Source organism: Mauremys reevesii, linkage group 3 (genome assembly GCF_016161935.1).
Source record: "Mauremys reevesii isolate NIE-2019 linkage group 3, ASM1616193v1, whole genome shotgun sequence".
Classification (NCBI taxonomy): domain Eukaryota; kingdom Metazoa; phylum Chordata; order Testudines; family Geoemydidae; genus Mauremys; species Mauremys reevesii.
This window is the reverse complement of record NC_052625.1, coordinates 176,409,943-176,424,812: the sequence shown is the minus strand read 5'-3', so window position 1 is coordinate 176,424,812 and position 14,870 is coordinate 176,409,943. Positions and strand designations below refer to the sequence as shown.

The window sequence follows — 14,870 nt, the reverse complement described above, 5'->3', positions numbered from 1 at the left end:
ATCAGCACTTGCCAATGATTTATCTAGAAATAGAAAGCAATAATGATATTCTACCGGGAAGAATGGAAGAAGTGAGCAACAGTAGGGAACATGTCAGGGAAACATACCTGGTGTGGCAGTTCTTCTCTGGGCTACCATTTGGAAGTTACAGTGAAACTAAACTAAAATATCCAGCAGCTGATTTAGGGAATAAAGATGTGCAAAACCTAGCTGTGAATATAAAAACTATCCTATGAGCAACAGACTGGTTTTGCATGAAATTATTTCATATCCTTTTACATACTTGACCAATCACTCCCTAAACAAGGGCACAATGAAGCAATTCTTATTTTTAACTGAATGGGCACGGTATTTGTCCCAGGTGTCTCACTCACATTTTTTCCCCCAATTTGAAATCATGGAATTATGATATTAAGAAGAACTTGAAGAAAGAAGTGACATTAAGGATAGAAAATGTTCACTAAACTCAACATCATATGAAAATAAAAGATTCACAGCACAGAACAAAACTGAAAATTTTCAACTCAAACATAATCTCAGTGCTAGTATACAACTACAAGAGTTACCAAAATGGTAGATGGGGGGGAAAAAAATTACCTACCTTTTCATAACTGTTGTTCTTCGAGATGTGTTGTTCACGTCCATTCCACATTAGGTGTGCGTGCGCCGCATGCATGAGCGTCAGAAACTTTTCCCTTAGCGGCTCTCATCGGGCCAGCAGGGGGCCCCCGCCTGAGCAAGCGCCACTGCGCCGTGCATATATACCCCGCTAGCCCAACCCCCTCCAGTTCCTTTTTGCCGGCGACTCCGACAGAGGAGTAGGAAGGTGGGTGGTAGAATGGACGTGAATGACACATCTCGAAGAACAACAGTTACAAAAAGGTAGGTAACTTTTTTCTTCGAGTGCTTGTTCACGTCCATTTCACCTTAGGTGAATTACGAGCTTACCTTCGGAGGAAGGTAGGAGTCATGGAGCAATTGATCGGAGGACTGCCCCACCAACTGCTGCGTCCTCTCGGGCCTGCTGGTCGACCGCGTAGTGGGTCGTAAAGGTATGCACCAAGGACCGGGACCTGTGCCAGGAAAGCCACTGAAGCTGCTTGCGCCCTGGTCGAGTGGGCCATGACCGCCGGGGCCGTGACCCTGAGAGGTCATAACATTTCCGAATGCAGTCTGTAATCCAGGAGGAGATCCGCTGCGCTGACACCGGGAGGCCTCTCATCCTTTCTGTCACGGCCACAAACAGCTGTGTGGATTTACGAAAGGCCTTGGCGTGCTCCAAGTAGAACACCACTCCTCGACGGACATCCAAGGAGTGCAGACTGTGGTGACTTGGGTCCACGTGGGATTTGGGGAAAAAACACTGGCAGACAAATGTCCTGGAATTGTGAGACCATCTTTGGGAGGAACTTGATGGTGTGTGACAAGCTACACCTTGTCTTTATGAAATATTGTATATGGCGGCTCTGAGGTGAGTGCCCTCAGCTCAGATACCCTTCTGGACGAGGTAATGGCCACCAGGAATGCCACCTTCCAGGAAAGGTAGAGGAGGGAGCAGGTAGCAAGGGGCTTGAACGGGGGCTCCATGAGCTTAGGACTAAGTTGAGATTCCATGGGGGAACTGGGGGGCGTGAGTAAGCGAACACCCTCTCCAATCCTTTAAGGAACTGCCCCACCATTGGGTGGGAGAACACCGAGCCCCTGATAACCCCGGGTGGAAGGCGGAGATGGCCGCTAGATGCACCCTGATAGAGGATGGGGCCAGCCCCTGCTTCTTGAGGTGCAGTAGGTACTCTAGAATGGTGGGCACTGGAGACTGGCATGGCTGGAGCTGTTGGAGCCCAGGCCAGCACGAGAACCTTTTCCCACTTGGCCAAGTAAGTCTCCCTGGTAGAGGGCTTCCTACTACCTAGCAGAACCTGCTGCACAGGGAGAGAGCACTGGCTTTCCAAAGCATTCAGCCACAGAACTTCCACGCTGTCAGATGCAGTGATTGCTGGTCGAGGTGGAGGAGCCGCCCTCTGTCCTGCATGATGAGGTCCCGGTGTAGGGGCAGGGTTACCGGGGCTTCCACCGACAGCTCCAGGAGCATGGTGAACCAGTGCTGGCGGGGCCAGGCCAGGATGATAAGGATGACCGCCGCCCCGTCCCTGCGCACCTTGAGCAGGACCTTGTGCACCAGAGGAAGCGGGGGGAAGGCGTATTTTAATTCCCCTCCCCACAGGATCGCGAACACGTCTGCTATTGAGCCCAGGTTGGGCCCTGGAACAAGCAGAACTGTGGGCACTGGGCGTTGCCCCTGGCGGCAAACAGGTCTACCTGGGGAAACCCCCACTTGCAGAAGAGCGAATACATGACATCCGCTCTGAGTGTCCACTCGTGCATGCGGTATGACTTGCTGAGGTGGTCCGCCAGTTCGTTCCACACCCCCAGATGTGACACCTTAAGGTGAATGGCATGGGCTCTGCAAAAGTTCCAGAGGAGGAGAGCCTCGTGGCAGAGCGGCGAGGAACGGGCTCTGCCCTGCTTGTTTATGTAAAACATGGCGGTCGTCTTGTCTGTCAGAACTGTCACACTGTGACCACTCAAAGTGGCGTGAAAGCTCTGGCAGGCTAAACAAACTGCCCTGAGTTCTTTCACACTGATATGTAGCGACTGCTCCTGTCCCAACCACAAGCCCTGAGTCCTGAGGTCTCCTAGGTGAGCTCCCCATCCGAGGTCTGATGCGTCCGTCACAAGTGTCAGGTCTGGCTGTTGCACAGCAAAGGGGTTGCCTTCACAAACCACGGTCTGGGACAGCCACCACCGCAGGGAGTCTAACACGTCCTCCAGGGCTGTCACTACCAAGTCCAGGGGGTCCCTGCCTGGGCGGTATACACGGGCGAGCCAAGCCTGCAGCATCCTGAGTTTCAGTCTGGCATGCTTGACCACATGTGTGCATGCTGCCATGTGGCCCGGCAGCATCTGGCCATTGCAGTGGGAAACTGGCACAGGGAGTTCACTGCTTGCTGGATGGCCAGGAATCGTGATACTCGGAGGCTCGCCTTTGCCTATACTGCATCTAGGACCACCCCTGTGAATTCCACTATCTGCGTTGGAATGAGGGTGGACTTGGGGGTGTTGACCAGGAGCCCCAGTGTGCGGAATAGTCTCAGGGCCACTTGCACGTGGGACCGAACCTCCAGTCGTCGAGGTATGGGTAAACTCAAACCCTCTGCCTCAGTAAGAAGGCTGTCACCACCGCCATGCATTTTGTGAACACCTGTGGTGCCGCAGCTAGGCCAAACAGGAGAACTGTGAACTGGTAATGTTCTTGGTTCACAATGAGGCGCAGGAATCAGCGATGTGCTGAGTGGATGGTGATATGAAAGTACGCATCCTTCATGTCGAGGGCAGCGTACCAGTCCCCTGGATCCAGGGAAGGGATGATGGTGCCCAGAGAGACCATGTGGAACCGGGCCTTGACCAGGAACTTGTTGAGCCCTCGCAGGTCCAGAATGGGTCAAAGGCCTCCTTTGGCCTTGGGAATGAGGAAGTAGCAGGAGTAGAATCCTTTCCCTCTTAGGTCCTTTGGCACCAACTGTACCGCCCCCGCCTGTAGGAGTGTGTGAACCTCCTTATCCAGTAGGTGCTCATGAGAAAAGTCTCTGAAGAGGGACGGGGAAGAGGGGTGGGGGGTAGGCAGGGAGGAGAACTGCAGCCTGTAACCACTTCGCACCATGTGTAACACCCAGTGGTCCGACGTAACACTGGACCACGCACAGGAGAAGCGGGACAGGCGATCCAGGAAGCAAGGGGATGGATCCAGCGATTGGTCCGGTACGCTGTCCTTGACAGCATCTTCAAAAGCCTGGTTTAGGGCCGGGCTGAGACTTATGCTGGCCTTGGCTCTGGCCTGGCCTATTGGAGCTATTATCATCATCATTACGCCACCTCCCGTTATCCCCATTTCGCCTGTGGTAGGGCTCCTGCCTAGGACGAGGTTGGTAGCGACGCTGAGGAGGCGGCTGTGGATTGAAGGGCTTTCATTGGGTCGCTGGGGTGTGAATACCCAGCAACCTGAGTGTGGCCCCTGAGTCCTTGAGGCTATGCAGCTTTGCGTCCATCTGGTCCGAAAAGAGCCCGGACCCTTCGAAGTGTGAGGTCCTGGAGCGAGTTCTGGCCCTCAAGCGACAGATCTGACAGTTATGCCTGCTGAGGATGGCCTGTTGGTTAGCAATCCTCAGGAATACACCTTCCTGCCAAACAGGTCCAGGCGCTTCACTTCTTTGGCTTTAGGGGCTGGGGCCTGCTGCCCATGGCGCTCTTCCTCATTTACCACCGAGACTACCAGGGAACATGGGCTTGGGTGGCAAAACAAGAAGTCGTACCCCTTTGACGGGGTGAAGTACTTGAATTCCACACCTTTGGCTGTTGGAGCGCTGGAGGCCAGGGTCTGCCATACAGTCTTATAGTTCAACTGTATGGTCTTAATAAGCGGAAGTGCTATTCTGGATGGACCCTCTGGGCTCAGGATGTCCACCATGGTGTCCTCCTGCTCAACCATCTCCTTGGCCTGTAACCCCAAGTTATGAGCAACCTTACACAGCAGCTCTTGGTGGGCTCTGTTGTCTATTGGCGGAGGTCCTGATATCGCTGTGCCTGCCACTGCTTCCATCCGGGGATGACGATGTCAGCAGCTGCTCCGCTTCCTCTTGCTGGTCCCCCTCCCCCAAAGGAGGGGCTTCCAGCTCAGGCCCAGACAGCTGACCTTGGGGTGGCACCGGACTCGGTGCCGGTTTCTCCCGTCTCTCGCTCGGTGACGGTGCAGGTGGTCTGGATGCCATGGCTTCCTGCACAGAGGAGCATTGGTGCGGGGACTGGGACCGGTGCACCGGGTGGCTGGTCCTGGAGGGAGCCCCTTGCCACTGGTGGTGGGCCCAGGGGATTCAGAAGGGCCAGTGTCCCAGTGGTCCCCACTGGGGTTGCCATCCAGCTAGGTGTTCTCTGCTGTCCGGTGTGGGTAACTGTACCAGCCCAGGTTGGCGCCGGATTCTGGCGACACCAAGCGCAAAGGCCACAGTGGTGCCGTCGATCTGTGCTGGCGGGAGGTCGACAAGCAGCTTCTTGCCGATCGGGAACGGGACCAGTACCGCTGTTCACAGGACCGGAACTGGTATTGGTGCTCCCAAGACCTGGACCGGGACTGGTGACTTCCGGAAGCCTTCAGTGACGGCCGGCTTGCCTTCTCCTGGTGCCGGTCTTTGGAGGGTGCTCTCCGGTCTCTGGAGAGTCGTAGAGGTCACTAACTGGCATAGGCTTGCGGCACGTGGCACAAGCCTTAAACCCATGGGCCTGCAGCATGCCCCATGGCCTGGGGTGGGTGCTGGAAGCCTCCAAGCACCTAATCTATCAAGAGTCCACAACAACAGAATGCTAACGAACTGATAGCAGCTAAGTACTCTAAAGCTAAGGGATTGCTTCCCGTAGGAGAGCAAGAGTTTGTTCCAATGCCACCACAGGCAGTAAGAAGGAACTGGAAGAGGTTGGGCCAGCGGGGGTATATATGCATTGAGCAGTGGTGCCGCTCAGGTGGGGGCCCCACCGGCCCAACAGGTACTGCTAAGGGAAAATTTTCTGATGCTCGTGCATGCACACCTAATGTGGAATGGACGTGAACTAGCACTCAAAGAACAGGAAACCATTTAAAATAAGTGCCTATTAAAGATTCTAGGCATTGGCTGGAAAGACCTCATCACCAAAGAAGAGATCCAAGAATCACCAACCAGCGGCTTGTCTCCAACAGAATCACAAGGAAGCCCTGGACATGTCTGGGGCATGTATTCCACATGAAGTCATCAAATGGAAACCAACTAGTGTGAAGAAACGAGGGCACCCAAGGGGAAACTTTAAGAAGAACCCTTAGTAGGGACAGCAGAAACAGTTGATCTTAACAAAATAGAGTACGTAGAAGCAGCAGCAAATGAGAGGAATGGAAGAGACTAGTTTCCACTCTTCGAGCCAACACTAGCGCAGGAAGGCTGTAATAATAAATAGTAAGTGACTTTAATGAACAGGGTGTTTTGATTATATGTTATTTTTAGATGCTCAATGTAAAAAAAAAAGTCAATGAAGCTGTTTATAGACTGCTCTGATATCTTTGTTTGAAATACTGCTGCTAAACACAGACACTTCCAAGTTTTCCCTTTCCCTCTCTGCTCCCTCAGCCCTTCTGCTTCAGTTTCTCCATCTATAAAATGGGGAAATCAACTAACCTGCTTCACAGCAGCTCTGAGAGCATTAATCAGTTGATTTCTGTAGAGAGTTTGGATGATGGCGCTTGCTAAGTATCACATTTAAATGCTCATGACAACTACAGACATACAATATCCTGTATTTAACTGTCACTATGCTCTTTCCCCTCTCTCATCCAAGGCACATACTCACGCAATAAGGCAGTGCTGATACAGAGCTATTACAAAACTTGGGTTATTCATTATTTGTTGACATAAGCACCCATAATGTGCCATGATCCAAACAGACAAAAGGAAAAAGGATAGTTTACAATGTCTGAGTAAAGTGGTCAAGGAGGTAAACATCCACAGCGAAACACTGCTTGATTATCCCAATTGCTTCCCCACCCTTTTTAGGTGGGGCATAAAATTAGTTGCTAGCTCTAGGTTAAAAAGTGCAGCACAGATCTTAATTCTCAGTTCAAAGGCTCTAACTGCTGCTCACATAAATTTAAAAAAAAACAAAACAAACATGTTTGACAGATAAAACATCTAGGAGTTACAGGTTATCTTTTTTTAATATGTAAAAAGTGAAAGTCACACAAAGCCTGAAAAAACAGGATGAGAGAAATCAGAATGGCCTCCCTCCCAATCACAAATAGGGCATGAGGCAGCTCTGTAGCCTTTGCGCAGACAGAATTCCAGCTCCTTGGCTTTAATAGGGTGTATAATCCTGACACACTTATTCCACAAGGATTCGTGACCACTGGACCTGTGTGTGACTGCAGATGTACCAGATAATTCCTCTCCTGTCACTGGCCACACTGTAAGCCACATTCACCCTCCACATTGGGATACATGAGCCTGGCTGTGGGAGATTTTCAGACTGGAAGTTGCACAGGACCCCTGCGTGCCTACCCAGAGCGCAGGGGTACCATGGCATTGTTGCACTTCCAATGCTTTGGGGACCGTCTGCAGTGCCAACACTTTTGAGTGAATTGTACTCTACTAAAGTCAACATAAAAAACAATGCCTCATCCTGAGCCTGAGATATAATAAGGCTATATTTTTTATACACACATACAATAAAAAAGCAAACCAACCAGAGTACAGAAGATGCATTGGCATTGTGCTATTGTTGTCATCTGTTCCACGGGATATTCCCCAAGACAGAGTTTACAGGACACCAAAGGGTCAAGTACCAAGTCCCAGGTAGGCCTGTATCTTGCTGTAGTCATTGCAGAGCAGTCTGAAAAACACAACAAACGTGAAAAAATACAAAACACTTCTATCACAACCTTTCTACATTCCTGGGCAGTGCAAGGCCTTATTTTCCATATCCACTGCTGTCTACTAACTGTTAGGAAGTTAAACACAGTAAATTATTATTATAATGTGTACTGTGGTAGTGTACAATGTACTGTATTATGTGCATCTCAAAGATACAGCCCCACACCTGAGAGAACATAGGATCTAGATAGATAAAGGATAGGTGAGAAGTGAGGAAAAGGGATGTAGCATACAAGCAAAGTGATCACGGGGATAGTAGGCACGGAAACATCCCATTAGTTGCAGATTTCTCTTTGCTGGAAGTTACACACTGAACTCCAACACCCGCCCCCCCCTTCTGGCCCACAATTCTGCCCTCATCTTTCTTCCACATGGTATATCAGATTCCTTTCACCCTCATTTGATCCTCCATCCCACATAAGGGCCTGATACAAAGCTCACTGAAGTCACTGGGGGCCAGATTTACAAAGGCATTTAAGTGCCTAATGGGATTTACAAGAGAACCTAAGAAAGGCAGGTGCCTAAGCCCCACTGAAGTCAGTGGGAGTTAGGTGCCTAACTTGTTTTACGCAATCTCACTAGGTGGCTAACTGTATCTTTAGGCGCCTACCTACTTAAATTTTAAATCTGGCCCTGGGAATCTTTCCACAAGCTTCAAGGGGATTGAGCGCTGGCCTTCCATGAACGAACAAGCATAGCACCACAGTGCAACAGTGCCAGAATTTCAATTAAATGCATGAGTTTATAACTCGGTCATAAAAGTTCACTTGTAGGTCATTCATTTAATTCTGATCCATTTGGGCAGTGACCAAAAATCTGGAGCAGTTAGCTCTGGTGGCATGTATGAAACGAATGTGTGGGCTCTATCCAATTTTCAGTGGGCAGTTAACCAAAAACCCCCACAGATAATTGCTTCTCACTAGCACCTCTATCAACTATTTTGAAAGACCAAGGACTAAATAACCCTCTTCGTCCTTGGAGGAGCTCATCCAGGCCAGTGTTCAGGCATAGTGGTGAGGTAGCACAGGATAGGCTTTCATGGCTTTATCTATTTTCTGGCTAAAGAACTGTCACTCTCCAGCACTGAAAATTCCATGAAGTGTTAATATACTTACTTTGGAAAAGGCTTTGCTCATGGCAGAAATGATCAGAGGCAAACAAACAATATTTCAGTTCAGCCATTGTTAAGTCACAGCAAAGTAGTAATTAACTGCAAATTCCACAAGGCTTTTGTGTATAGCTGTGATATGCTGCTTATGCTGTTCAGTTGCAGGTCCTGATCCATAAAGCGACACTTGAATGGTTGAAAAATTAACAAAGTGAGGGCTATCAAATGCACATGAGCATTATTTTTCACAACAGTACTGCCCCAGACACCCTCATTTTTCCCTTTAATTCATGCTTCAAAAGGCACCAAGTTGCATTCACCTGTTCTCCTGGCTGAGGTAAACCCCTCTCTGAAAGGCTTGCTTATTTAAAAAGAAAAGCCAGGTTCTCCCCTCTCGGGATACATGCACTGCCTCTGCGCTGCATTATTAGAGCTGAATATGATGCAAATCATGATCTAGCCAAAGAGACAGGCAGAGAAACCATTTGAGGTTGGGTGTTTCCATTAAGAGCATCTGGTCATCGTTACAGTAGAGACTGTGTGGCAGAGGCTGAGGCACAGGGATGCCCGAAGAACAGACAGGCAGAGAACCTCTACCTGGATAGGAATCACCTTCATGAACTGGTCAGTATTCACTACGCCCACTCCTACAGATGCACAGCACTGCAAGAACCAATGTTTGCTGATATTTTTGTTCCTAGTACCAGCAGCAGGCTGATTACTTCACTGGTTCAATTTTAGAGTGATTTTAGAGAGAAATCAGAATGGGCTAGTCCTCATCCATGCCCCAGTCTCCATTAGATACTGGGTTCGGTGACTTTACATTCCAGTCTCATCTAAGTGAGTGTGAAGCTAGGTGTCATCAGGATACTGACCACACTGCCTCACTAATTCCCCCTGCATGCAGGTTGGGCAAAATAGGACCCTCTAGAACTCCACATGACAGAGCTTAGGTCAGATGAACAGTTGCCTATTACCCAGAAAGAAAACATACCTGCTCAGAGTATGCACTCAACAAAAGTACCTCAGCTCAAAGACCTGAGGACTCCAGATACTGCTGGGAGTGCTTCACCATACCAAGGAAGTCAGTTAACCTTCCAAAAAATGAGAGCTCCATAAAAGGCTGACAGAACTGGAGAGATTATCTACATTAGAAAATGGTTTCTTGAGCAAGCATCTACATTACATGTTGCAAGATATGCCAGTACTTTTTGTCTTCCCTCAGGGAAGCACTGACTGCTCCAAAAATGGCCACAACTCTTCTACACTAGCTTTAACCAGGCAGGAAGCACATTGATCTATCTTACTCTGTATCTGTGGATTTCCCAACATCTCCAGAGCTGAAATAAGTATCAGAAGCTGAAACTCGGATGTTAGCTCACTCTGCAAAATTTGGTGTAAAGGCTTAGATAGAAACTCAAGCAAGAGGTATCATTTTGCTTCAAAACAACCTACATACAGTGTTCAAAGAAATGTTTACAGTTAAAGCACAAGTCTGTTGATATTTGCTACACTGCAGATACGATTCCCCGAAAGTTTACAAACTCACTGAAGAGAGCAGAACTTTTGATGTTAGCCCTCCATCTGTTAGGGAAGCTTAGGCTCTGTTTACACTGCAGTTGGGAGCGAGTCTCCCAGCCCAGCTAGTAGCTACCACACTAAAAATAGCAGTGTGGATGTTGCGGCTAGTCACCTGAGCGAGACCCTGGTCAGCCTGAGCTGTCACCTGAGCTGCAACATCCACGCTGCTATTTTTAGTGTGCTAGCTCAAGTGGAGCTAGAACGAGTCTGTCTACCCGGGCTGGTAGGCTTGCTCCCAGCAGCCACACAGACATAACCTCACAGTCTCCAACACACTAGAAAATGCCCTTTTAAAGTGGAGAGGAGGGCACAAAAAGCAGTATCCCATCGTATTTATTTTTAGTGAAAACTGATGTAGCCATGGGGGAGAAAAAACAATCTCAGGTTCAGGGATGTTCTGGATTGCTACCTGTGAGCACTGACATGCTGTTTCAAAGAAAATATAAAAGTACTGGAGGACTGCATGGCATAATGGCTCAAAGTCACAATGCATGTGGTGTGCTGTGCAATCTGACTTGACACACTGAGTTCGGACATCTCCAGGTGCCTCAAACCAAAGTTTTGAAGAACTTTAGCCAGTTTCCTTATTGTTTATCCCCACTGTATGCATTAGAGAAATAAACATCAGCAGAAGTGATTTCTCCACACCAAACCCTAATTTTACCTGGCATTGTTTACATTTACACACCGTTCCATGAAGCACTTGAGCTTGAATGACCGCACACATATTTCTGTGTTTGTACTGGCACCACATAAGAATGCACTTCACTAGGCAAATTTAGGCTCTTGTTCATTGGCATGTGTTGCTTATGGTAACAGACAGCAGGAAATATGAGACAGCAAGCAGTGGGGAAAGACATGTACGTGAGTTAGGGATGGACTTGCATGGCTCAGGAAGACCAAAATGCCACAGGTTGTTGTGACATTTCCAGCCCACGCTGAAGGGTGGGTGCTTATGGAATTCAATCTAAAACCGCAAATAAATACACCAACCCATGCAAATCTGAGGTTAGTCACTAGGGTGCACGGGCCTGGGGACAATTCCACCCCCTACACTTGTCTGTCCACAGTGTCCTTCCACAGTCTTACTGTGACAGCTTCTCTCCTGCAGCTGTAACTGGATTGAATAGCCTTCCTTTGTATTGCCATCTCATGTGAAGACATCTCTTCTCCCTCAGCTATTCCTCTGTGACACTATGACACCTGTCTCAAGCAAGCACCCTAGGAGTGCAGCAGAAATTGGTTACCTAATACAATTGTTATTTAACTGATGGCCTCTTGAACTCAGTGGGACTCTAAAGATACAAGTAAGCAGAATTTGACAAGGTTCAGATGGCAGGCAGAGGGTGCTGCTATAGGCTTGCTTAGAGCACCTTTGACATACCAGTCGTCAAACTGAGACAACAGGACACACAACAATTGATGATAAACATCAAGTGCATTTATAATGCAATGATGTAAAACCAGTTAATTGTTCCCATAGTCATTTCAAGGATCACTACTACTTAATGGCATTTTTTAACCAAGTATTACATTCAGTTTCTCAATATATTACAGCATTTCACGCTTGACTTCTCATCATTTTACAAACAGACATATATGAGAGTATGTGTCTTTACATCTTTCTCTTGGTCTTCTGCAATCTTAATCCAAGGCTTCCAAAATGATTACCCATTGCAACTTGAATCTCTGCCAAGTTCTTACTATCATATTCTTAGTAAGGAAGTCTGGCACCCACTGGCAAGAAAATACCCACATTTATCTGTGGTGTAAAACCAAGAGCAAAGAAACCTGTCTACTTGTTAGTGGAAAAATGTTTTCCAAATTCAGCATTGTCTTTTTTCTCGGTTGGAAAGTACAGGGTATTAAGCTATTCAGGGTACAAGCTGTGGCCTTCTTTGGGCTTGCTTGGCACATTTGGGAAAATACCACAATATAAATAACAAATCACCACATCAAAATATCCCTACACGTAATAAGACAATTCAGCTACCAAAAACAACAGAAGCAGAGACAAAAGCATGTTCTGTCAAGATCCATTCACCAGAGTAATTCTTCCAGCTACAGACTTTAAGATTTCAGAGTGTGTTCCTATGTCTTTTAGTGACACAGAATGTTGCTTACAGTAAGAACAAGAAAAGTCTAAGCAGTTGGTCATCTGTTGCTGGGTGCCTAAATATCTGCTGGTTGAGTTGGGATACCTATAAAATGACCCTGTAAATATATTTCAAATATACAGGAGTAAAGCCTTTTGCCCAGTGTAGTATGCTCCTCCCACTGAATAGATTTTATCTCATTGTCAATTTAGACCTTTATACATGTACTGCGAACTGTCAATTCAGTATGTGGTGCATGAGAGCTCCTCAGGTATTAATAGTAGTTTGCATAATTAAACCCTCATAAGGAGGGTTGAAAACAAGAGTACAACTTGATCTTAAAATTCACCTCCAGATTTCTACTGCAGTTGATGGCAGTTTTATGCACACATCTGAGCAAAATTTGGCCCCCACCATTGGGCAGTGAATTTGTAAGACATGCCAGCATGACATTTCCTCTTCTGGAATAGCTTTGTATTGAATGCTGGGAAAAGAGATCATCATGAGCAGTGATGCATTCACTTTACTGAGTGATCCAGAAGCTATTCTCTCACATATAATAGTAAGCTGCCTCACAGCTATCTGATTCTGTAAATTACCAACCATGCTCTGCACATCGCTACCTGGAAATGAAATCAGTCCCAAGAGTGACTCACTGACTCTTTAGAGTTCTGTTAATGTAGCATGACTATTTAAACACCAACGTATTTACATTCAGAAGGGAGAAAAACACCCTCTCATCCAACCTAATATTTACTTTCATTATTTCTATGCAACACCCAATGACCCAAAGCAACATAATGAAGATAAAATGGCTTTCTGTAGCACTCCTTGCCTTTGGGAAATTCTTTCTACTTGTTATGCGAAGATAAATGGCAATATTAATTTACTGATAAAATAAGCCATAATGTTGCAAGATCTCTAAAAGGCAGAGGGGATTGTGCATGGAATGAGGGAGGAATGAAGCGGATGCCCATCTGCATAAATCTCAAATAACTAATGCAATAAGAATTTCTAAGGTACATCGTCATTCTCTAACAAACATTTAAATCTACATACAATTGCTGTCAATGCCGTACTAACGTTCCAGACGCCTAACTGGAAAAAAATATGATTGCAAGGTAGTATAATGGGTTATATTGAACTACAGGTGTATTTATATTGGTGGGCCAACTCACCACCCAGTGCTACATATAAAGCTCCCACTGCAGCAGAATTTCAGGCTCTTTTTATAGGGATGGGTTTATTTCTCAAAACAGTCCAACATAAATCAAACAGATAAATTGGGTTCTGCTGCCTGGCCTTTTTCCAGCTCCTTTACCTTGACCCAGGGTCTTCTACACTACAGGATCTCTCTCACAGCTGAGCAGCTTGATGGCCTTTTGTCTAAGGACCAGGTAACCTGCCAGCCTATACATGTGCAAGGAAACTTCTGACTGGGTTATTTAAAAACTCTAAATAAAATAAAGAATTATACCATCTTTGCATCCATCTGCTGTGGACTGTAGACCTATAAAAGCAGACATGTGACTCAGGAATGGTAGCTATCCTAGAAACTTACATGCCTTCCTCACCCCCCATCACAGTAGTATCTGGCCTCCTCAGAATCTTTATCACCCCAAGACCCCTGCACGGCAGGAAGTACTATCATCCCCATTCTATCACTGGGGTACTGAGGCAGATGGCCAGATTTGATTTTAATGGGACTTAGGTACTTACCCTGTTCAAGTTAGTGGGGTTTCCAAACCTGACACCTATCTGCATCAGCAGCATCTAAGTACCTTTGTAAAAGACTTGCTGGGATGGTTCTTGGAGCACCCAGAACCGGGAGTCACCTTGTTACTCCCTGTCACCAGCGTGAGGGACTATCTTGCCTGTGGTAACAGGGTGTCAGCTCCCTAACCCCACCAGACTTCAGCCACTCAAGCACTCTCCTCTGGGCTATGCCAGCCCTATCTTTGCCTTGCAGATTAACAATAGGTGCACCCTAGTCCTCGACTCCTTTTGAATCATTCCCCTATGATATTCGGTGCCTAACACTGGCTAATCACGGAAACACCAGATCTTCTGCTCGCAAAGGAGCAATATACCCCAGTTTACTAGTTTAATCTTAATCCCCCCTGCTCCCATATCACACACAGGACTTGTGAGCTGTTATAATAAAACAAACATAGGTTTATTTAAGAAAGAAATAGAGAGCTAAATAGAAACAAAGCAGAGCAATGAAAACAAATGATTAAAATACAAAACAAACCATAAAACATTAACTTGGTTCTACACTTATTAACAGTTACTTTTCCTGACTAATAAAATAGGTTCTCTCTCCGCTCCCCGCCCCCCAAAATTCAGTCTGTTGCACAGCTGACTGGCTCCACAGGAACCAGAATCCAATTTTTCCATGAGAACATCCCTGCTCCCCAACATATGAAAGGATTTAGACAGACAGTCTTTCCCCCTCCTCTGTTATAATGAAAAAGCCCTTTGTCTTTATTCATAGACAGGGTGACACTCTGTCCCATGCAATGTTTCCTTTTCACATCCAAGTGGTTTGAATTTTTTGCATTTCTCTCTGTCTTGGGACGG

General features: G+C 47.0%; 1 protein-coding gene across 2 annotated transcripts in view; it reads right to left on the bottom strand.

Moving 5' to 3' along the window:
* RNF144A (ring finger protein 144A) overlaps nucleotides 1-14,870 on the bottom strand; it is a 99,284-nt gene that overhangs the window by 33,023 nt on the left and 51,391 nt on the right. For both annotated transcript variants that reach the window (XM_039532447.1, XM_039532446.1), the window contains exon 2: nucleotides 7,316-7,461. In XM_039532447.1, the coding sequence (XP_039388381.1) occupies nucleotides 7,316-7,461 (146 nt within the window). The remainder of the gene's footprint in view (nucleotides 1-7,315; nucleotides 7,462-14,870) is intronic.